The following is a 23,108-nucleotide window of genomic DNA, read 5'->3' as shown; positions in this document are numbered from 1 at the left end:
TGGTGATTCTTCACATAAAATAAAAAATGTATATCTTTATGTTTGAAGCCTGAAATGTGGCAAAAGGTTGAAAAGTTCAAGGGGGCCGAATACTTTCGCAAGGCACTGTAAGTGAGGCTTTCAAATAATCCTTTGGAAAGACGCTCAAATCCAGCCTATTAAGTCTCAGGACCAGATGATTGGCTCAATACCCAGGTGAAGATAGTCAATCAGAGAACTTAGATATAAAAAGTGCGTCTGAGTGGAAGTTTATTAGTCTTTTGGAATTTGAAGGAATTTGGGTCTCAAGTCCTTTATGGGGTGGGGTGTGTCTCACTTCTGTGCTCAAATCCCAAGATTACACTCAAAGTGAGGACGAAGTGTGTTGCGGCAAATGTGATGTCAAATCAACTGCTTTTCCAGAAGCCAATGTGATATAAATTAAAGTTCTCGTTTGATCGAGGATCATCGTGTGCTGAAATTGGTCCTGGAGAAGTGCATACTGTATGGCAGAAGGTTTGTGTTGTTTATAATAATAATAATAATAATAATAATTGCTTACACTTATATAGCAGCATCCACCTGGATATACTGTGTCAGGCCAATAGCTCCCTGTTGTTATTACAATATTTTAGATAACTAAATATTTCTTGTGCATCACTGTTCTTATAGTAGTAAAAAGTAGACGTTTTGCTTTGAGAAGCTGGAATGGGTTCATGGAATGACAGTGTGACAAGCCATGGAAAAAAACATGTTGTGTGCCCATCTTCAAGCGATCAAATTCTTTGATTAAATGATGTTCCAGCAAAAGTGCTCTGTTTTACTAAGTCATTATTTCTATGTCTTGTAGAGAAATAGGTGTTTCTATCGGTTCAGGTATAGAACACAAACACCCATTGTAAGCAATTGAGCATTCATAATCCTGAATTTTAAACCCACTGAATATTTATACTTTGTATTAGTATTTGTAAATATTAGAGCTTTTAAAAAAATGTTTTTACAAATTGTGTGACCATTTTCTGTTACATCACTTTATTGTTTTGTGCATTCTGCTGACTTTTTAAAAATATATATTTTTATAAAAATATTGTCTTTTGAATGTATTTCTAAATGATTGTTTTTAATATAAATTGCATGAAACACAAACAACACCCATGATAAGAAAATGATCATTCATTTTAAACTTTTTTACCGTATTTAATTATGCTGTTTTTTTTAACACTGTTAGTATATCACTTTTTATCAGGTGTGCTTTAAATCTTTCGCTACACCATTGATATTCAGTTACACCTATTTAAAGGTATGTTGTACAAAAATATTTACCGTTTTATTATTTTTGCACGTTACTAAGATTTCCAACATGCTGTACACATTGTCATGATTATAGTCCCCCCTCCTTAAGGGTGCTCCAGCCCTTTCACTTTAGACTTAATTCTGTGCACCTGACCCCTTTTCCCAGACCACCTTAAAAGCCAGGCGCTGACGTTCATCCTGGCTCTGCATCTGGTTTCCACACCGTGCGAGTCTGGGACCTGGAAGCGCCTGGTCCCGTTAAGGTTTTAATCTCTGTTCCCGTTCCCTGTCCGCCAGTTCCAACCCGGTTCATGGTTTTAATTCCTTGTTAGGATGGATCACCGGGCTATGGACTTATTCTTGTGTTTTTGGATTCCATCTATGGATTACTTCTGGATTGTTTGCCTCAGCCACACCTTCCCCGTGCACCAGCGCACTTTGGGCACGCCCCCCTGTTTTCAGCCCCGTATCCCTGCATAACCTTTTCCTAGTGTTTCCCACTTCTTCGGATTGTGTCGTCCGCATGGGGTCCGGAAAGAACTGTTCGTTACACACATGCTGTCTCATTCCTGCGTAGAAACGGCTGTGATCTCATTATCTCATCTCTTCAGAAAACCGGAAAATCCTGACATTGTACTTCAACTGACTCTCAGTAAGCGCTCTGGGTGCCAGCTAGCTCTCTTACAAGTGCGCTGTAGCGACAGAAATTACACTTTGCCTGCGTTATGCACGAAATGACGAGGCAGCATGCTCCCGTATGGTCTAGCGGTTAGTATTCTTCGATTTCACCAGGGTGACCCGGGTAATACTTTCGGTATTTAAAATTTATTTCTCGTATTGCCTGCTGCCTCTTGGTATTTTGCCAGTATCGGACACAGAAAACACAATGAGGACCTTCCCACGTTATATGCGTATCTTTTACTGTGAGAATCAATTAAGCGCTTTTGATAACAACCATTAATTTCAATGACTACTGACATTTGCTCTGTTTTGAATAGTCAACACACCACACCGTGAGAGACACTAGAATCCTGATCACCACATAATTATAAGCCAGCTACCTCTTCAAAGTGCCGACATTAGAACCAGTCAGGCATCAGCGTCTGACTAACTCAATCGGTAGAGCCTGAGACTCTTAATCCCAGCGTCGTGGTTTCCAGCCCCATGTTGGGCACAGTGTATATCATTTTCTTACACAAGGTTCCGCTCATCTTTAATCACCTTAAGGTACCTAGCACTAAATAGCAATGCATGTATTTGGTCCAGCTAAAGATTATCAAGAAGCAAATCTCTTTCCTTGCTTTAGTAGATGAATCAAGGACTCTGCTCTCAATGTATTTTCACCAGACACTAGGACAGATAAACGCAGTTAATACGTGCCACATTATAGTATGAAATTGCTTGAGTAAAATATTGTTTATTATCGCAACCATTATTGGTAGCTTAGTTCCTTTCTATTTTTTATACAGTAGTTTCTTAAAAAAAACATGCCTGTCAGAAGGCCAAAGAAACGTGGTGAACGTAATAACCACCGCGCTACGGAAACGACGGTACACCCCACTCCCAGAGCAGGATTGGAGACTCCACATTCTACAGCTCTCTAGCAATAGAGGAGTTCCGACTAGAGAAATGGGGATAACCTCCTCTTCAAGATGTGGAAATATATTTACAGAGACGAGTCCTTTTTTTGAAGGTCAGCACTCTCTGCCAGTCACCCCTCCTCGCGCAATGTATCTCTCTTAACACACCAAAGCGATAACTATTATTACACGTTTTTGCACTCCGCATGCTGTTTTATGGGGCTCTCTTCTGCGCTGAGCTGCTCGTTTGAAATCCAAAAGGGAACAGACGCGCTCCTATACCAGAAGTCGAACCCAGTCCGCCTGGGTGACGGCGGTTTAGAGATTACAAATAATTTAAAAAGACATTAAAATGCTAATAATATGTAACAAAATGTAAAAAAAAAAAACGTTAACAAGACTGCAGACAGTTTTTGAAAAGGAGCTCTGTAAAATTCACAAATACTAAGACAAGGTATGAATACTCCATGGGTTTAAAATTCAGGAATATGAATGGTCATTTGTTTACAATTGGAATTTTTATGGTTCGTATGATTTAGCGACTTTTTTACAATATGTAAAAGAAAACAGTACAGCTAAATAAGAAAGCCTTAGAGCCACAGAGACAAACAAACTGCGTTTAAAGTTATTTTAAAGACACGAGATAATATTGCACCATAAACTCAAATGTTTGTCCTCTTTGTGGCGCTTGCCTTTTGTTGCTTTAGCGAATTTCATGCAGTTTATTTCCGACAAATGACTTAAAGAGCTTGTGTATTTAGACAAAAAGCAGGGTAACAATTTTGATCGGTCTTATTGAAACTGTTAAAAAGTAAATGAGATCCTGTGTCCAAAATCCTGAGGTGCCTTTCTTCCTGTCTTGTCATACAGAATGTTTCATTAAGGACAATCACATAGGGCTTGATTTTGTTAAATGCAAGTATTTATTTCCTATCTTGGAACCACTTGTTTTTCGAGAAATTCAAACAATTTGTGAAATATGAAATAGAAATCTTGCTTATCGGTGCAGGAGAAATACTGCCAGTTGGCAAGAAAACGACAGCATTTTTTTTGTTTAGCCAAAAACCTGCATAGGGAGATGTAGAACAAAAATCCGCTTGAGACGTTTTCGTTGGGGAGGAGGGTTGTGAAAGGGCAAAAAAATGAATCTGTTCCGTTACGACCGGCGCAGGTCGCAGGTGATTCACTCCTCTTGACTAGGTGGCGCTAGGAAGTGCAGAGAAGTTTATATCCGGCTGCAGAAACTCCTCTATCTTGAAGCCGCATCCGCGCTAACGAATGACGTCATCATACTGCGCGACACTGCGTGTATTTCATGCACGTGTGGGTGACTGAATCATTTTCTTATCATTATTCATTATTTTTTTTTAATGACTTCAGGTTCTGAATACGTAACGTCTCGTCGGCTGTGTTTATGCTTGAACAGAGCACAGCCCTGACAACAGGATCTGTGAAGAATAAAAATAAAGAAGCTGTTCTGTTTAAACTTCGGAAGTGAGCCTTTGTTTCTGACCGACTCTGAAGAAGGATGGCGGAGTGCTTGTTAAATCTGCAAACCCAGCTTGACTCTTTCATGCAGGTTTTGCTCAAATCGATCGTGTATGAAGGTTCAGAAGTTTTCCGAAACAGGATTTCTGACTCTGAGGACGAGTTTCAAGACAAACTCCGCAGCGTCTCCCAGATTCTGGTGAGACGGGCCGTGATTAAAATCACACAGTGTGTGGAGGACAGTGTCGGGAGTGAAATGGCGCAGCTGAAGAAGGAAAACGAGAGCTTGAAGTGGAGATTGCAGCTGTGGGAGAAGGAGTCGGAAGCAGGAGGAGATCAGGGTACCCAGACGCTTTCCTGTGAAGTCACTGCAGGAATAAAAGAAGAAATGGACACGAAACGGTTGTCAAGTCAGTGTGGTGACTTGTATGAAGTCAGAGTGTGTGAGTTTAAAAACAGTGTCCTTAACTTCCTCACTGGCGAGACTATAGTGGAGAGATACAAAGTGAAGTGGAAAGACTTGTGTGATATAGCGACAGGAGTCGGGAGCAGGAGGAGATCAGGGACAGACAGATCGTGTTGGACAAACGCTTCCCTGTGAAGTCACTGCAGAAATAAAAGAAGAAATGGACACGGAACTGCAGCTCTCAGGTCAGTGTGGTGACTTGTATGAAGTCAGAGTGTGTGTATGTGTTAAAAACCAGTGTATATAACTAACTTTTAACTAACAAACTTTATTTTAAAGAAAACATCTCACAATAGTGAACATTCTCATTATCAGTACGTGTTCTAACAAAGTATCAAACTGTCATCAAATAAACTTTCCGAAAGAGGTGAGAATATAGTGAATATTAGATATTACCGTCCTCCAGGGTCTATGTCTGTATTAACTCCTCTGGAATATTAATCTGGTGTGTCTGTATTAACCCCTCTCTCTCTAAGTGCATTGTTTATGTACTGTACCGTGCAGTAAGTGTGTCTGTATGAAGCCCTCTCTCTCAGTACAGTGTTAATGTACTGTAGTGTCCACTCAGTGTGTCTGTATTAACACAACTCTCTCTGTGCAGTTTAAATTACTGTAATGTGCAGTGTGTCTCTATTAATCCCTCTCTTTCTCAATGCAGTGTTAATTTACTGGAGTGTCCAGTCAGTGTGTCTGTATTAACCCCTCTTTCAGTGCAGTGTTAATGTGCTGTAGTGTCCAGTTACTGTGTCTGTATTCACCCCTCTCTCTCAGTGCAGTCTTTATGTCCTGCAGTGTCCAGTCAGTGTCTGTATTAACCTGCCTCTCTCTGTGCAGTTTTAAAGTACTGTAATGTGCAGTCAGTGTGTCTGTATTAATCCCTCTCTCTCAGTGCAGTGTTAATGCACTGTATTGTCTAGTCAGTGTGTCTGTATTCACCCTTCTCTCTCAGTGCAGCCTTTGTCCTGTAGTGTCCAGTCAATGTGAATGTATTAACCCACCTCTCTCTGTGCAGTTTTAAAGTACTGTAATGTGCAGTCAGTGTGTCTGTATTAACCCCTCTCTCTCTCAGTGCAGTGTTAATGTAATGTACTGGAGTGTCCAGTCAGTGTGTCTATTAGCCCCTCTTTCGGTGCAGTGTTAATGTCCTGTAGTGTGCAGTCAGTGTGTCTGTATTAACCCCTTTCTCTCAATGCAGTGTTAATGTACTGTAGTGCCCAGAAAGTGTCTGTATTAACCCCTCTCTCAGTGCAGTGTTAATGTACTGTAGTGTCCAGTCAGCATGTCTGTATTAACCTCTCTTTTGGTGCATTGTTAATGTCCTGTAGTGTGCAGTCAGTGTGTCTGTATTAACCCCTCTCTCTCTCAGTGCACTGTTAATGTAAATGTAATGTAATTGTGATGTTATTACAGTAGACCTTTTACATGGTAGTTAGGTTTCTAACTAAGCTAAACAGAACACGCCCTTATACCCACTTATTCCACTATGTTTAAACAACCCAAATTGATTGTGAGTGTACTTGTATGCGTGTGTGTAGTTTAAAGCTTTTAAGATCACATGGCCTCAGCTATCACTACTATGCTGATGATACTCAAATATACATCCATACCAAACCTGATGCAGATGTGGCTGTCTCTATTCTATTTATTTGTATACCCGATATAAAAACTTGGATGACTCAAAATGTCCTTGATTTAACTGTGACGAGACTGAAGTCCTGCTTATTGGCACCACCCATTAACTTTGTACAACCAATATGTAACTCCATCTGTAGATGGTCTTGGACTTGAGCTTCAGTCTAAATTGAATAACTTGGGGATGATATTTGACCTTCGACCCACATGTGCAGCATGTTGTCAGAACATCTTTCATTCACCTCATAAATATTTCTCGACTACGCCCTATGTTATCACTAACTGTGGCTGAAAAGTGTTGTCTAATCTTGAATCGACTACTGTAACACTCTACTCTCTGGGGATTCTAAATCCACATTGAACAAACTGCAGTATGTCCAAAATTCAGCAGCCAGAATCCTGACCAGGTCTAGTACAAATGATCACGTTACTCCTATCCTGGAGTCCTTGCACTGGCTTCCTGTCAAGTTTCATATTGACTTAAAAATCCTCCTGCTCACCTATAAGACTCTCCATGGCTCCGTACCTGTCTGAGTTATCACCCTACTCCCCACCTCACAACCTTCGCTCTTCTAATTCTGCTCTCCTTACTGTCCCCCAAGCCCGTCTACATTGTATGGGTGACATGGCCTTCACCTGTTATCCCCCCCAAGCTCTGGAACTCTCTCCCTAAGGATATCGGAGAGTCACCTTCTCTAAACTCCAAATCCAGACTCAAAACAAAAACTTTTTCTTCAGAAGAGCCTTTATTTAACTGTTCTGTACCCCTCTGCTCCTACTGTACTTAGTACCACTGTCTCCTCTAACTGTGTATTCTCATCGTGCTAATTTTGTGTATTTTTTGTTGTTGGCATTCTGTAAAATGCTTTGAGAAGCCACCTCTAAAGGTATAAAACTATAAAATAGTTTATTCTTATAAAGGTCGTTTCTTCTTGTCCTGTGTTTACAGGGTCAGAGGCCAGTGTTCTCACTGACGCTAGGAAAAGGGCTCCTCTTGAACAGCAGCACAGTGAGGAGGAGTGGGGCTCCAGTCTGATGCAGGAGACAGAGCTCACTTCTGCAGAAGGGAAAGAGGTACTTAGTGAGCAGCACACAGACAGCAGACAGAGTGTCAAGGATCTGGACTCTGTACCCATGATGAAGACAGAGCCTGAGAGTGAGCCACCTGGGCTCTTAGTATGTGATGATTTTACAGAGAAGATGAATAATCCCGACACAATCAATATTACACAAGGTTGTAATGAACTGGGCTGTGTCTCTGTACAAGAGCACAGTGAAAAACTGGATGTTTTAAATCTTACAGAGCAGGATATGGATCCCAAGTTGATTGACTGTGCAGAGCAGCAGACTGATGTACCTGGTGAAGAGAACAGTGTTGAGATACAGCTCACTGAGAAGAGTCAGTACAGGGAGGAGCAACAGCAGCTTCTACAGGGCTTGATAATTAGGCCTTGTTCTGTTCAAGTGGAGAGACTGTCATTGCACAGTCTCAAACAATCATGTAATCCCTTAGCATCTGATGACTTAACACACAGGTTAAATAATCTGGTTACTGAGAAAATCGTTGAAAATTTTAATGAACTGGAGAGTGTGTCCGTTCTTGGGCAAAGAGAGGAACAACTGAATGAACTGGATGGTTTAAGTCTCAGAGAGCTGGAGATGGAGCCCCAGATGATTCACACTGCTGAGCAGCAGACTGAGGGACATAATGAAGAAAACAAATCTCAGTTTCAGCACACAGAGCAAGATCATTCCATGAAGCATTTGCAGAATAAGAGACCCCAGCACGATCAGAGGATGAGGAAGAATCACTCAAGGCCTTGCTCTGATGGAGTGGACAAACTGCCATTATGGCAAAGGGAGAAGCAGCGTTTCTGTCAGTCTAGCATTTCACAACCCTACCAGCACCTTCACACAGGAGAGAGACCGTTCAGCTCTAGTCAGTGTGGGAAGAGTTTTAGTCACTCGCACCACTTAAAACGACATTACCGCATTCACACAGGAAAGAGACCATTCAGCTGCAGTCAGTGTGGCAAGAGTATTAGTGTGAAAAGCCACTTACAATTACACCAGCGCATTCACACAGGAGAGAGACCTTTCAGCTGCAGTCAGTGTGGGAAGAGTTTTAGTCAGTCAAGTACCTTAATATCCCACCAGCGTATTCACACAGGAGAGAGACCATTCAGCTGCAGTCAGTGTGGGAAGAGTTTTAGTCAGTCAAGTACCTTAATAGACCACCAGCGTATTCACACAGGAGAGAGATCATTCAGCTGCAGTCAGTGTGGGAAGAGTTTTAGTGTGAAAAGCCACTTACAATTACACCAGCGCATTCACACAGGAGAGAGACCTTTCAGCTGCAGTCAGTGTGGGAAGAGTTTTAGTCAGTCAAGTACCTTAATAGACCACCAGCGTATTCACACAGGAGAGAGATCATTCAGCTGCAGTCAGTGTGGGAAGAGTTTTATTCAGTCAGGTCACTTAAAAACCCACCAGCACATTCACACAGGAGAGAGACCGTTCAGCTGCAGTCGGTGTGGGAAGAGTTTTAGTCTGAAAAGCAACTTACAATCACACCAGCACATTCACACAGGAGAGAGACCGTTCAGCTGCAGTCAGTGTGGGAAGAGTTTTAGTCAGTCAAGTACCTTAATAGACCACCAGCGCATTCACACAGGAGAGAGACCTTTCAGCTGCAGTCAGTGTGGGAAGAGTTTTAGTCGGTCAGGTGAGTTAAAAACCCACCAGCGCATTCACACAGGAGAGAGACCGTTCAGCTGCAGTCAGTGTGGGAAGAGTTTTAGTAAGTCAAGTCACTTAAAAATCCACCAGCGCATTCACACAGGAGAGAGACCTTTCAGCTGCAGTCAGTGTGGGAAGAGTTTTAGTCGGTCAGGTGAGTTAAAAACCCACCAGCGCATTCACACAGGAGAGAGACCGTTCAGCTGCAGTCAGTGTGGGAAGAGCTTTAGTCGGAAAAACCACTTACAATCACACCAGCGCATTCACACAGGAGAGAGACCTTTCAGCTGCAGTCAGTGTGGGAAGTGTTTTAGTCGATCTAGTACCTTAATAGCCCACCAGCGCATTCACACAGGAGAGAGACCATTGTAGCGGCAAGGTTTATTAAAATACAGGAATTAAGTTTGCTGCTCCCTTGCCAGTCTCTCTCTCCCTCATCTCAAGTGGTGCTTGATACAGAGAGGCCATTCCATTTGGTTCACATTTAAGGTGTTTTTCTAGCTGATAAGAGTGCTCTGATACGGAACAACTCCCAAAGCTGAGACACGTGAATGGTTATCGCTGGTGCCTCACTGTCTGGGAGATTCCAAGGGAGAGTCTCATCCCAAGTGGTTTACAACCCCAAGGTCAGAGTTCATGGTTAATCATCCTCTCACGAGGCACCAATAACAGTAGGGGCTTGTGCATTTACTGGGACAATTGTTAATTGTAGCAGTAAGTCACAAAATGATTCTCGAATGCCCATGGAACTTTCAACCAATGAGCAACCGTAGTTCCTCCAGGTACAACTCCAGCTCCTCCTGGACATCCTCAGACTCGGTTCAGACAGTCACGTAATGGCCAGTGTGTCCCAGTGCCAGGACTTTCCCTTGTTCTAAGAGTCGAGAACGGAGGTTGCCAGCGTGTAACCAAAGGATCCACCCGAGGTTAGCCCAGCAGCAAGCCTCGTAAACCCACCGCGAACGCTCACCTGATCAACGAGTGAACTACGGTTGGAACTGTGGACAGCTGAATATCAGTATTCAGGACTCGCGCTACATCGGGAACGAACCGGTCTTCTTCCTGTCTAAAGATTGTGACTTCTGTGTGCAAACTCTGCTAGTTTCAGCCAACACTAACTAGCCGGTCTTCAGAGAGCATCAGCAGCGCACCACAGCAGAAATTGCATTACAGCTCGAGAATTCAATTGTTACCTCAACGCCAGTTGATATCAACTTAATTCCTATGAGTCATGTACTTGCTTTTGAGTATCTAATGTACAAGTTGTGACAAAGTTCATTTACAAAACGGTCTAAATTAATGATATACGGAATGTATGTCCCTCTTGGTTTGTAACTCTTCGTGATTGAATATATACCTTTTGTATTTTGCTAACCCTCACTATAAGATCTGTTATGTTGATATGCACATTTTATGTAATAATAAATGTATTCTCGTGTATTAGTATCCATGTGTGTGTGCGTTGCTGAGTTATTCCTCTGGGTCGGTCTTTTAATAACCATCAAAGAATCATTTTGTGACTGACTGCTCGTGAGAGGATGCCTACAAGCTCCTCCAATTAGGACAGGTGGCTCTACTGTACACAGAGAGGGGTTGGAGGGGGGAACAAGCTGATACCCTGGCTTCTCTCCAGACACAGTTGGATGAGCTCCTCCAGTCAGGACAGTAGGCTCCACTGTACACAGAGAGTGGTGGGGGTGTGGATTAAGCTGATACCCTGGCTTCTCTCCAGACATAGCTTGATGAGCTCCTCCAGTCAGAACAGGTGGCTCTACTGTACACAGAGAGGGTGGGAGAAGGGAACAAGCTGATACATGTTTGTCCTTATGCGGCTCGGGACAAGCCAACACAAGGGAGCACATTTGCAAAAATCCAGGCACGCATTGATTTAGAAAGAAGCTCCTTTCCAAAGAATTGCAAATGAACGATCCTTCAGTCCTGCTTAGGGGACACGGAGCCCCCTCCACACAGCTTCAAGGAGTGAGTCAGGAGCCACTGCTTTCGCTTATGGCCACACCACTGAACATGCCCGATCTCGTCTGATTTTGGAAGCTAAGCAGCGTTTGGGCCTGGTTAGTACTTGGATGGGAGACCGCCTGGGAATACCAGGTGCTTTAAGCTTTTGCTCTCTCGGCCAGAAGGGGTCGCCGTTGGCTTAGGGAGGCTTTGGGAGGAAAACCTGGAGTATGGACATTTAACACTTCCAAGAAAAGGCTCCACGGCCGAAACGTTGTGTTCTCTTTCTTCTTTTTTTCAGCATGGAATAAACCTATTACTTGTTCCTTTGCAGCCTACGCATGCTGACGCAGCTACCCACCTGAACTTCCAAGAAAAGTGATCAATTGCCTCATCTCTAGAGATGTTTTGTTGCTATTGCATGTGTGTGACTCATATAAAAAACCCTGTTTGTAAAACGAATATCGAAGCTGCCTCTAAATCTGCAAATGAAGATCAGTCAATAAACCACTTGTTTTTCGTATAACTAGACATATATTCACTTATTAAAGACAGGCAAGAGCTCGGCTTTGATGACCAGTACCTTCCCTGTCATGGTGAGGTCTCGGTCCTTCCATTGCATCAGTTTTTTGTTTAAGATTGGCAATTTGTTCTGCCAATTTACTGTTCCCATCTCTTCTCCAAAATACAACCCCAGGACATTAATTCTCTTCTCTTGCAGCCTGAGATCATGTCCTTCTTTTGGCTCCCTCCAGTTCTGATAAAAAGTCTCACTCTTCAATTTATTAATTTTTGCAGAGGAAGCCAAAGAGAACCGATTACAGCACTGCAGAGCTCTGCTAATTGAGGCATTGTCAGAGAGGAGCAGGGTGACGTCATCCATGTATAGAGAAATCTTTACCTCTCCTCCCCCACTTCCAGGCACTGGTATCCCATTAATGGCCTTATCCTGGCGCAAGGCACAGGCTAAGGGCTCCATAGCCAAAACAAATAAAAAGGAGGATAATGGGCAGCCCTGCCTCACCCCTGAACAGACTTCAAAGGGGTGTGATCTATTGCCATTAACCATTACTCTGCTGTTGCTACCTGTGTACAGCAGGTTAATCCACTTTCTCATGATGGGGCCAAACTTCATGTGCTCAAGTACTGATGTTAAGTACTGCCGGTTGAGGCAGTCAAAGGCCTTTTCTAGGTCTACACCTAAAATGCACAGAGGGAGGGAGCGATCCTCTGAGTACAGACAGACATCCCTCAACAAGGCCAGGTTGTCGCTCATCAGGCGTCCTGCTATCCCACAAGTCTGTTCTCTCCCTACTAGTGAGGCCACTACATTTTGTAGGCGCAAGAAAAGGGCTTTGGACAGGATCTTAGTGTCCACGCCTAACAGGCTGAGGGGTCTCCAGTTCTTTATGTCATTATTTGCTCCTTTCATAAACAAGAGAGAGATAGTGCCTTCTCTTAAGGAGTCAGGCAGCAATTCTGTCTTATAGCTTTCCTCAAATAGGAGCAGTAGCGGATCCTGAAGCAGATCCCAAAAGGTGCAATAAAATTCTTTAGGGAGCCCGTCAGCACCCGGAGTTTTCCCCTACTGTAAGCTCTCCATAGCCTGTCTCAGCTCTTCTACTGTCAAATCCCTCTCAAGTACTTCCCTATCTTCTTCACTCAAAAACGTTTTCAAGCTTTGAGGTAAAAAAATGAATTTCTTCATCCTTTACCTCTGTAGAGCTGTACAGTCTTGAGTAGAAGGCCTCGGTGCAGGAGAGGATAGCACTCGGCTCTGTTCTCTCTCGTCCCTCCTCATCAACTACACTTTCCATGACAGACTTGGAGAATACCACTTTCCTGAAAAAGAAGCGAGTACACTTCTCATTTTCTTCCAAGAAATGCACTCAGCTTCTTAACAGCACTCCTCGACTACTTTTTTCGGCTATGCTCCGGATGTCCTTTTTTAAAAGGTTGATATCCTCGAGCACATCGAAGCCACTGTGCAGCATCGTGTAGAGACGCTGCAGCTGCCTCTGTTTCCTGGCTAGCACTCCTCTCCGTCTGGCAGCAGCCTTCCTTCCCTCAGCCATGAAAAAGGCCTTTGTCCTCACCTTCACCTCCTCCCACCACTCTCCTACTGACCCGTACAGACACTGCAAGGACAGCCACTGTGATAGTTTCTCCTTGTAGCGGGATACTACCCCCTCGTTCTCTAGCAGCTTTGTGTTAAGTTTCCAGAGGCCTGGGCCAAAGACAGTCCCGCCCTGGAGTTCCACTCTACACCCTAAAGCCTGATGATCTGAGAAGAAGACAGGCTGAAGAGTGACCCCAACAACTTTCACTCTCTCTGAGACAAAGCAATAGTCAATTCTGGAGCTGCTATTCCTCCCTGACCATATATATCCTGCTGTTGTGGGATATATACATCTATATGTGTCTGAGAGTTTAAAGTCTTGAACTAAGTTTTGCAGGGCCAATGAGCTGGAATCCAATTTTATCGGAGAGCTAGACTGCCTGTCTGTGTGCTCTAAGATACAATTAAAATCCCCTCCCACTATCACGTCTGTGCTACATAACAATAGTGGAGAGAGTGCTTTGAGTAGCTCCACCCTTCCTCCCACGTCAGTAGGACAATACACATTGATTAGCCGCAGGTTAACGGTCCCCCATTCCACATCCACACACAGCAACCTGCCATCTATGACCCTCTGAATACTTTTCAATTTGAATGCCCATCCTTTGAAAAGAATCGCCACGCCAGAGGCTCTGTTATTGTCCCCTGACCAAACAGAAGGCCCTTTATCCAACATATCTTCAAAGCTTTTATACCTCTCTTGATAGGCTAAAGCACACTCCTGCAACATCAACACATCTCCCTCTCTCTGCTGGAGGTAATCCAAGACAGACTGGCATTTAACTCTGTCATTGATACCTCTGGTGTTAAGAGAAATTATGTTTAGAGCCATATTACATAAGAAAGTGGAACCAGTCTTTACAAAACACATTTCTCTTCTGTCTCACCTGTTACCTTCTTCTTTTTCTTCTTACCAATTTCCTGCCAGCCATCCTCTGAATGAGCCTTCATCAGGGTGGCAGCAGTAAAAGTGTTCACGGAGTCCATTTCAAGGAATGGGGTAGAGAGAGGGGTGGAGGGGTTCCAGTTGTCCCCATCGCCATGCTCGTCCTCGCTCGGGGAGAAAACAGAGTCATTTTTCCTTTTCCTCAAGTCCAGCTCCTGGGAGCACTAAGGGGAAAGGGGTGCAGCCGATGCACCAGTCTCCTCTTCCCCCTCACCCACCATCTGCTGCAGATCCTCCGTGATGGACTGGATGGAGGAGAGGAGGGCATCTGTAGGACTTGCAGAGTCTGAGAAAAGCAGCTCCGCTGAATCCTGGGTATCCTCGCTGGACCCACTCCACCGGGGGACACCACACTGGCCCTCGTTCTGAGGAGCAGGAGTGGGGGAGGGGTCCTCGCTGTTCTCAGGGGGTTTTCAAACCCTCGTGCTTTTCTGGTGCAGTCTGCGGTTGTGGGGGCGTAGTGGATTTCTCTTCCACCGGCCCCGGAGCCACAGCAGGACTGATCCTGGCTGGAGGCTGAGCGCCTTTGTCCAACAAGGGTTCTTTGTTTGACTTGTTATTTGCTTTGGCTTTTCGGGCCGGTTTGGCTGAAACAAGCACTGCCTCATCCTTTCTCATTTTGAGTTTATTGGCGTAGGCGTGAGGGCAGTTCTTAAAAACGTGTCCTTCCGAGCCACATAAATTGCACTTTGGCAGCATTGAACAGTCAGAGGCTAAATGTCCCTGTTTGCCACAGGTCTTGCATTATTTCAAAGTGCAGGACAATGCCAGGTGTCCCACAGCACCACAGCGCCGACACACCTTTGGTTGTCCCACATAAAAAACATAGCCATTGCAGGTGCCCAGCCGGATTGTAGAGGGCTGGTGCCTTATGCCTCCATTTACATTGCCCGGTAGCAAGCGAACCTCGAATTTTCTTGCTCCTGTTTTTATACCGTCAACATCTCTAACCTCAGTTCCATGGTGGACGGTGCAGTACTGGTTAAGCCAGGTGTGAATGTCCTCCGTCTTTGCCAGTTCCGAGAACATAACAACATGCACCGTTTTCCTCTCTCTCTGTGTCAGAGGCTGCAAGTTGATCTTCTCAAGGGCAGGAACTTTCCCTCTTTTTGCCTCAAACACATCCACACATTCAAACAGAGGATAGGTAGCAAATACAACCTCAAATGCTTTCTGACCTGGGAGAGCGAAGATGAAATCCAAGTGCTGAGGTTCAAAGCCAAGTTCCTTCTGCAACACTTTTCTGCTAAACTGCATGCGATCCATGAAGAGGTCATCCAAAAGCTCAAAACGCACAGCATTCTTGCGGGATCCAAAAGTTGCCATTTCGTAAACTGCAAAACAAACACTGCTTCCACAAAACAAGAAAACAATCCAACTACTCCACCTACAGGATGATCAAGGTATCACCCCTGCCAGGTAAGTATAAGTTGTATAAGGCCCTGCAAGCGGCCCACACCCACAGCACAAAGCGCGCAGCCTAGCCCAGCTCCTCGCCCCGCACGCCACTGCCTCCATCTGGGCCCACTCTTTCGCACACTCACACGCCACACTAACACTCAAAAGGGTAGGCAAAACGAGAAAACGAGCGCGCCGTTTCCTACACATCTACAGTCGCCAATGCGCATTCGCAGCATGTCCCGGGATGCAATTCGGCCTCATTTGCATAACACCAGACCGGCAGATCGCTACGCAAGCTCGCGTCGTGCGCCTGCCACGCACCGAACAAACATCGGAGCCTTTTCAGCAATTTCCAAAAATTGGGCCTGCTCGCCTGCCCACAAGGCTCCGTCTCTTACCTGCTCTCCAGAGCCTGCTGCCTTCTGTGCTGTTCTCTCGGCACCACTGCAGCGCACACAACTCCTGCAGCGCGGGGAGAAAGTTTCCACGCTCCGCCGCAGGGAAGGCTCTCTCCGTGCGCACACGTCCTTTCAATGCCAGTTCAACAAGTGCTCCGCATTAGCAGCGTCAGGGCTCCGGCATGTCGCACCTCACCTCACCTCGCACAGTCCCCTCCTCGAATGTCTGGCGCTGGGCATGCCCCGCTCTCCTCCACCTTATCTTATCCCGTGTGACCACCGACAATGGCCACAATGCCGGGGAATGGCACCTGTAAAGTGTTAATTGGGGCACAGGAACAGCCCGTCTCGTCTCGGGGGCCGGCTTCAAAGACAATACAGCAAACACAGCGGGGCGGGGGAAGAAGACGACACCACACATGCAGGTACATTCAGCTCCGGTGGGAACGAGTCATTTGTCGGTCTTTTCAAGTGCTGGGAGTCGAGTAATCCTTCGCTTGTATCGTTTCTCCCCGGTGACTAGATCTCACCCTGCGACTCTCGACTGGGCTCACCCACGGCAGCCCAGCAGGTGTGAGCCTAGCCGGCACCCGGATGGGAGATTCCCCCCGGAAAAGCTCAGGTTGCTGCTGCTCCTACAAGAGGTGTGACTGGGACCAGTAGGCAGCTGCACAAACAGGCGCCGTCCTTCGGGGGAGGCGTAAAACCGAAGTCCCGACCCTCCTTGGCCATTAAGAAATCCCAGGGCGTCTCTCAAAAAGAGACTCCGGGGGTGTCTCTCTGGTGTTAGTGTTCCCCTTTACCAATCAGTCGGGGTCTCCTCCTAATCCCCGTCTCATATGTAACAATCAATGACGAGGCCCCCCTGTCCCGCGATATTGTAGTTGTCTCCTTGCCGCTGGCTGGCGCCGTGAGATTTAGTACTCGCGCAAGAGACCGGGGGCAGAGCGCCCCCCACAAAGTGTGCGCTCCAGGTTCCCTCTCGGGGCTCTGCAACACAGCGGAAAGGCAGCGAGAAGGAGCCTCTTGCTCTGACGCCGCAAGGCCACAAGAGGGCGGAGGCGCCGCGCGCCCGGCCGACGTGTTGGACTGGTGTGCTTTATGTGCTGAAATAAACCCACGACAGCCCAAAAATGTTTTCAGAGTGCTGTGCACTGGAGGTTTTTGTCTTGTGAAGACTTGCCTTGTGCTCCTCCGTGCAGTTTGTTTGTTCTCCTCCAGTGCGGGACAAGCCAACACAAGGGAGCACATTCGCCAACATCCAGGTACGCAATGCGATTTGGAAAGAGGCTCCTTTCCAAAGAGTTGCACACGAACGATCCTTCAGTCCCGCTCGGGGGGCACAGAGCCCCAGCCACACACAGCTTCAAGTAGCGAGTAATGCGCCAAGGCTTTCGTTTGTGGCCACACCACCCTGAATGTGCATGATCTCATCTGATCTTGGAAGCTAAGCAGGGTTGGGCCTGGTTAGTACTTGGATGGGAGATTTCCTGGGAATACCAGGTGCTGCAAGCTTTTGCTCTCTCGGCCAGCAGGGGTCGCCGTTGGTGCCGTAGGCTTTGGGAGGAAAACCTGGAGGATGGAAAGGTGATCTATAGCCTCATCTCTAGAGATGTTTTGTTGCTATGGCATGTGTGTGACCCATATAAAAAAAAAAAAACGTTTGTAAAATGAATATCGAAGCTGCCTCTAAATCTGCAAATGAAGATGAGTCGATAAACCACTTGTTTTTCGTATAACTATACATATATTCATTTATTACTGATTTCATTCTTTGAGCACAGATACAATAGAGGTACAGCCATTCACTGTTTGACATGTCTGCACTGGTACAGAACCTAGCAATCAGAAAACGGGTGAAACTGTCTTGAGAATTAGCATACAGTACCGAGGCCCCCATGACCAAATAAATTGGCCTTAATAATGCAGACTACAGCAAAACGACTGACTTTGAAAAGGGAATGAATGTCCGGAAGGAGTAGTGTAACCAGCTTGAAATGCTTCTCCGGACCTCTAACTAAAAGAAACCGGGAACCAGCAGTGGCATCGATTCCTTTCGAACTGGGATCCTATCGCAGCACGTGGTGTCGTAACTCTTCCGTATCTGATATTGGACCAAGCACATCAGGGGAGAGCGCGAACGCAGTCCCCCACTACCAGAAATTATGCAGTCGAGATTCCCACATTTGGGGAATTCGCAGGGGTCAGCACAGCCGGAGTGCAATGGCCGAGCCTCGCCCTGGGTGAATCGATTTTTTAAGAACTTTATTTTCTTTTCACAAAAAAATACAGGACATCACAAATTAGAAAGCTTTACATTAATATACATACTTAAAACAGTATATATGATCACATCTCATTACATTTTGACATGGTACCAGTTACATAGCAACAATTTCTATTTTTCTGGTGTAAATCACATTCTTTACTTAAACATGATAATGTTTTTCACAGTTTCTTGAGATATTGACCTATGCTCTCTATTTCCCACAGATTTTCTGCTTCCTCCCTCCTTTCTCTCCACAGATCTCTGAGGTAATAGTTCTCTCGGGTGATGAACAGGGCCAGGCTACCTGCTGCCTTGACTGGGACCTCGATGCCTTTGAACAGCCCCATGTTCCTCACTCTCCACAGGGCGTCTTTCCCACTGTTCACCACGGCCCAGATCCTGTCAAACACGTCAGGAGGAAGTTTGACAGGAGAGATGCCGTTGTAGCGGCAATGCTTGTTATTAAGACAGAATTAAGTGGTGGTATGCTGTCCTAAATGAGGTCCCATCTCACCCTCCTTCTCTGTGGTGCAGCCACAGAGAAAGTATTCATGCAGGTTGATTTAAGATGTTTTCTTTTGATAATGGACAGCTCCCAGATGGGGATGCACTTAGCTTAGCCTGGCTATCATGATCAATGGTCATCCATTGGCGCCTATCTGTCTAGGGAGTGCCAAATGGACATTTGGACTACATTCCTAAGTGTCAAGAGTAAGTGACTCATATCTCACCTTGATCAACCAATCAGGGACTGGCAGGGCGTGGTAATACCATGTGGGTCTCCAATGCCCGCCAAACTCTCAACCAATCAGCACACATCTGTGTCTTGGTCAAAAAGGGAGCGCAAGTTCAGATCGGGGCTCTCCTTGGCCATTTTCGCGCATCCTCAGAGACAATCATGTGACAACTGCTGTTGTCTGCAAAGGGACTTGGACTTTGTTCTAAGCGCAAGGCCGAGGATCCTGTACGTACTCAGAATTCTACCAACGTGAATGCTCCGCTTGATCAACGGCAGCCTACAGTTGGAACCTCGTCGACAACCTGAATAGCTTATTCAGAAGCAGCACTGGACCGGGAACGAACCAGCTTCTTCCCAAGCAAAAGAGTGATTTGTGAGGACTCGCGGTCACACTCTGTGCATAGAGACTTTCTACTAGCCAGCTGGACTGCTGGTAGATCACCTCGGAGCAACGACTGCCCTGCGCGCCGCAGTCAGATTCCTCTACCCATCCTACTCCGAGCTGTACCTCAACTGGTTGGCCGGTAGCCAGAGGACGCCGGGACAACGCCCATTGGACAACCGCTGGAACAGAGGCTGCAACAGAGCCTGTCAGCTGGTTTGGTGTTCGTGCCGGGAGATTCCAAATCCATACACAGTGGATAAGTAAACCCCATGTTCTACATTGTGTCTCGAGAATTCAATTGTACCTCAACACAAGTTGTTATCAATTTAATTCATGAGTAATGTATTTACTTCTGAGTTTAGAGTAACAGTGGGTAATAACACTGATTAGCGATTTGGTAACCGAACGATATATATTGACATATATTCTCTGTTGTGTATCTCTTTGTGTTGGCATCTCTTCGAGATTATATATCTTGTATATTGATAACCCTCACAGTAAGGTCTGCCGCTCGTATCCAGGCAGACTAGTATATGTTTGGTGCACAATTTATATGAATAAATGTATCTCGTGTATTGAACCCGTGTGTGCGTTGTTAGTTGTTCTGACGATTGATTTTCTAAAAGCCACAACGAACAACCTCGTGATTACTGCTACAATTAATAATTGTCTCAGTAAACCCATCAAACCTCTACAACCACGATACACCACCATAAACTATATTAATTTAGGAACATAAACATATAGTGTAAACTGTATATGGCTAGAATTGGTAGTTTAAAGAAAAAATACACACCAGTATTCCACTTTCTTCCTAAACATTTTAAGCATCAAAGTCTTACATGTAGTAAGATTTTACCACGTTTCGGAAACGTTTTTACATGCTCCTTCTGACCATCTTAAGTTTATATACTTTGTGAAAAGTCATAAGATATTAACATTTTCTGTGAATGTGCTCGTTATCGGAGTAAACAAAAGCATACTTTGAGAATTTGATTAATAGGGAATATAATATGGAATCACGTACCTAAAGAAATTAATAACGATATAATTATTTTTATGTACTGTAGCTCAAATAGTAGTATAATACACTTTCTATGGATACATGTGCTTCTACGCAACGCAGAAGCACATCCACAAGTAACATTACCTAGCTAAGAGAGGACATTGGCTAGCCAATATGATAAATACAGTGGAAAAAAGCAATTGGGAAAATAAGACCTGCTGATCTGTTATACATACCAGGAAGAGAACAGAATATTATTTTTTTCTGTTCGAAACGTGTGTTGTTGTTATGAAATTCATGTATTTTAAACGTTTAATTAAGAAGAAAAAAACTTACAGAAAGATACTAAGCTGATCACGAGATAGAAAGATCACCCGTTTTTCACGAATAAAAAGTGGCTATTAACTGGGTGAACTGTTATTAACTGGAGTCAACTGGGTGAAAACACATAATATGAACATGAAACAAAACAAAAAATAAAAATAAGATACAATCTACAGACATTAAAACCGGTGTCATGGAAATATAACTATCAAGGAAGCCACAAGAGAGAGTTCTCACCTGAGTAAGGTCTTTATTTCAAGATTGGGAGCAACCAGAGACTCAATTTGTTACAAGCAGTACAGGGTTTTCATAAGACGTTGCGCTGTAAAAAAGCTCAGCGCTTTGTCCCTTCTAAAACTTCCACTTTCCCTAAGAGAAAACAGATTACATCAAAAAGCGAAAGAAGAAGCACTAGATATGTTATTCAAAGCTTATCAGTTACTTTCAGCTAATTCTAACGACCCAGACAGCATATATTGTTTTGGTACATTGTCTTCTAAAGTAACCTAAACAGTGTAATTTGTTGACGCACTGTTTTCTAAAATTCTGCACGTACTGTAGCACAGCAATTACATCCTTGAAATATATTATCTAAAAGCCCCAATATATTTCTTTCCACTTCAAGACTTGTTCGGCTGGCGTTCGGGGAGTCGCGATTTTCAGAATTGTATTGAGATCGTTTTCCACAGAGCTCAGATGTCAAAGCACAGCAGCAGCTCTCCACAGCGATCCTCTATAGCACCCTTTCTCCCGCAGCTCTGTCCTCATTGGAAGGAAGCAAGAGTGAAAGGCTGAAGTGAAATAGAGCGGGGACGAAGGCAGTGAAGAGAGAGAACGTGGGAAGAAGAGAAAAACGCAAGGGAAAAAAAAAGCGTCGTAAAAGAGGTGACGGAGCTGTCCTCTCTATAAGAAGGGTGCCAGCGAACATTGCTCTCGCTTACGGCCACACCCCCTTGAGCACGCCTGATCTCGTCTGATCTTGGAAGCTAAACAGGCACACCTGAAGAAGGCTCCACGGCCGAAACGTTTTGTTCTCTTTCTTCTTTTTTTCAGCATGGAATAAACCTATTACTTGTTCCTTTGCAGCCTACGCATGCTGACGCAACTACCCACCTAAACAGGGATGGGCCTGGTTCGTACTTGGATGGGAGACCGCCTGGGAATACCAGGTGCTGTAAGCTTTTAAGCGCAGGAGGCGCCCAATCCCCGCTCGCTCGCTCATTCCCCTGTTCACACGTGCAGTGCGGCTTGTCCGTCTGTTTATTTGTCAGCTTTGGGGAGACACGGGTGCTTGTGTATTAGCGTGAGCGTTTTTTGTTCTGATCAGGAACAGTTTTACAAGTCCGCAAAGGATCGAGGAAAGGTTTATCGCCAGCTGAAAAGAGACACAGCGCTTCGGCTGTGGAGACTTGTTCGGCTGGCGTTCGGGGAGTCGCGTTTTTCAGAATTGTATTGAGATCGTTTTCCACAGAGCTCAGATGTCAAAACACAGCAGCAGCTCTCCACAGCGATCCTCTATAGCGCCCTTTCTCCCGCAGCTCCGTATTCATTGGAAGGATGCAAGAGTGAAAGGCTAAAGTGAAATAGAGCGGGGACGAAGGCAGTGAAGAGAGAGAACGTGGGAAGAAGAGAAAAACGCAAGGGAAAAAAAGCAGCGTCGTAAAAGAGGTGACGGAGCTGTCCTCTCAATAAGAAGGGTGCCAGCGAGCCTTGCTTTCGCTTACGGCCACACCCCCTTGTGCACGCCTGATCTCGTCTGCTCTCGGAAGCTAAACAGGGATGGGCCTGGTTAGTACTTGGATGGGAGACTGCCTGGGAATACCAGGTGCTGTAAGCTTTTAAGCCCAGGAGGCGCCCTATCCCCGCTCGCTCGCTCATTCCCCTGTTCACACGTGCAGTGCGGCTTGTCCGTCTGTTTATTTGTCAGCTTTGGCGAGACACGGGTGCTTGTGTATTAGCGTGAGCGTTTTTTATTCTGATCAGGAACAGTTTTACAAGTCCGCAAAGGATCGAGGAAAGGTTTATCGCCAGCTGAAAAGAGACACAGCGCTTCGGCTGTGGAGACTTGTTCGGCTGGCGTTCGGGGAGTCGTGTTTTTCAGAATTGTATTGAGATCGTTTTCCACAGAGCTCAGATGTCAAAGCACAGCAGTAGCTCTCCACGGCGATCCTCTATAGCGCCCTTTCTCCTGCAGCTCCGTCCTCATTGGAAGGAAGCAAGAGTGAAAGGCTGAAGTGAAATACAGATGCAGCCATTCAAAATGAGCGTTAAAAACCCGCGGTTCAGTAACCAACCCGCAGGGCACGGTAGGGCACCGCGGTAAGTGATTGGGTGGCCAAAATGACCGACAGGGGCACTCGTGGTGCATTGGTTGGTAGTGAAAAGATT

General features: G+C 45.2%; 1 protein-coding gene, 2 non-coding genes and 2 pseudogenes across 3 annotated transcripts; 4 read left to right on the top strand and 1 right to left on the bottom strand.

The window, feature by feature from the left end:
- The first annotated feature begins 4,218 nt into the window (after positions 1-4,218).
- On the top strand, positions 4,219-10,609 carry LOC138242782 (zinc finger protein 271-like). The gene is made up of 2 exons (XM_069198333.1): positions 4,219-4,991; positions 7,388-10,609. The coding sequence occupies exons 1-2, from the start codon at positions 4,967-4,969 to the stop codon at positions 9,547-9,549; spliced, it is 2,187 nt and encodes a 728-aa protein (XP_069054434.1). The 5' UTR covers positions 4,219-4,966; the 3' UTR covers positions 9,550-10,609.
- Positions 10,610-11,180: 571 nt separating this feature from the next.
- On the top strand, positions 11,181-11,298 carry LOC138218992 (5S ribosomal RNA; annotated as a pseudogene).
- A 6,095-nt stretch (positions 11,299-17,393) lies between these two features.
- On the top strand, positions 17,394-17,512 carry LOC138217557 (5S ribosomal RNA). Its single transcript, XR_011181269.1, has one exon. It is a non-coding gene; the product is annotated as a 5S ribosomal RNA (ribosomal RNA).
- Positions 17,513-18,122: 610 nt separating this feature from the next.
- LOC138243534 (U1 spliceosomal RNA) lies at positions 18,123-18,287 on the bottom strand. Its single transcript, XR_011192189.1, has one exon. It is a non-coding gene; the product is annotated as a U1 spliceosomal RNA (small nuclear RNA).
- Positions 18,288-22,438: 4,151 nt separating this feature from the next.
- Positions 22,439-22,557, top strand: LOC138218022 (5S ribosomal RNA; annotated as a pseudogene).
- Positions 22,558-23,108: the final 551 nt, after the last annotated feature.

Source organism: Lepisosteus oculatus, chromosome 14, assembly GCF_040954835.1.
Source record: "Lepisosteus oculatus isolate fLepOcu1 chromosome 14, fLepOcu1.hap2, whole genome shotgun sequence".
NCBI classification, from domain to species: Eukaryota; Metazoa; Chordata; class Actinopteri; order Semionotiformes; family Lepisosteidae; genus Lepisosteus; species Lepisosteus oculatus.
The sequence above is the reverse complement of the archived record's forward strand: the minus strand, read 5'-3'. Positions and strand labels throughout refer to the sequence as shown.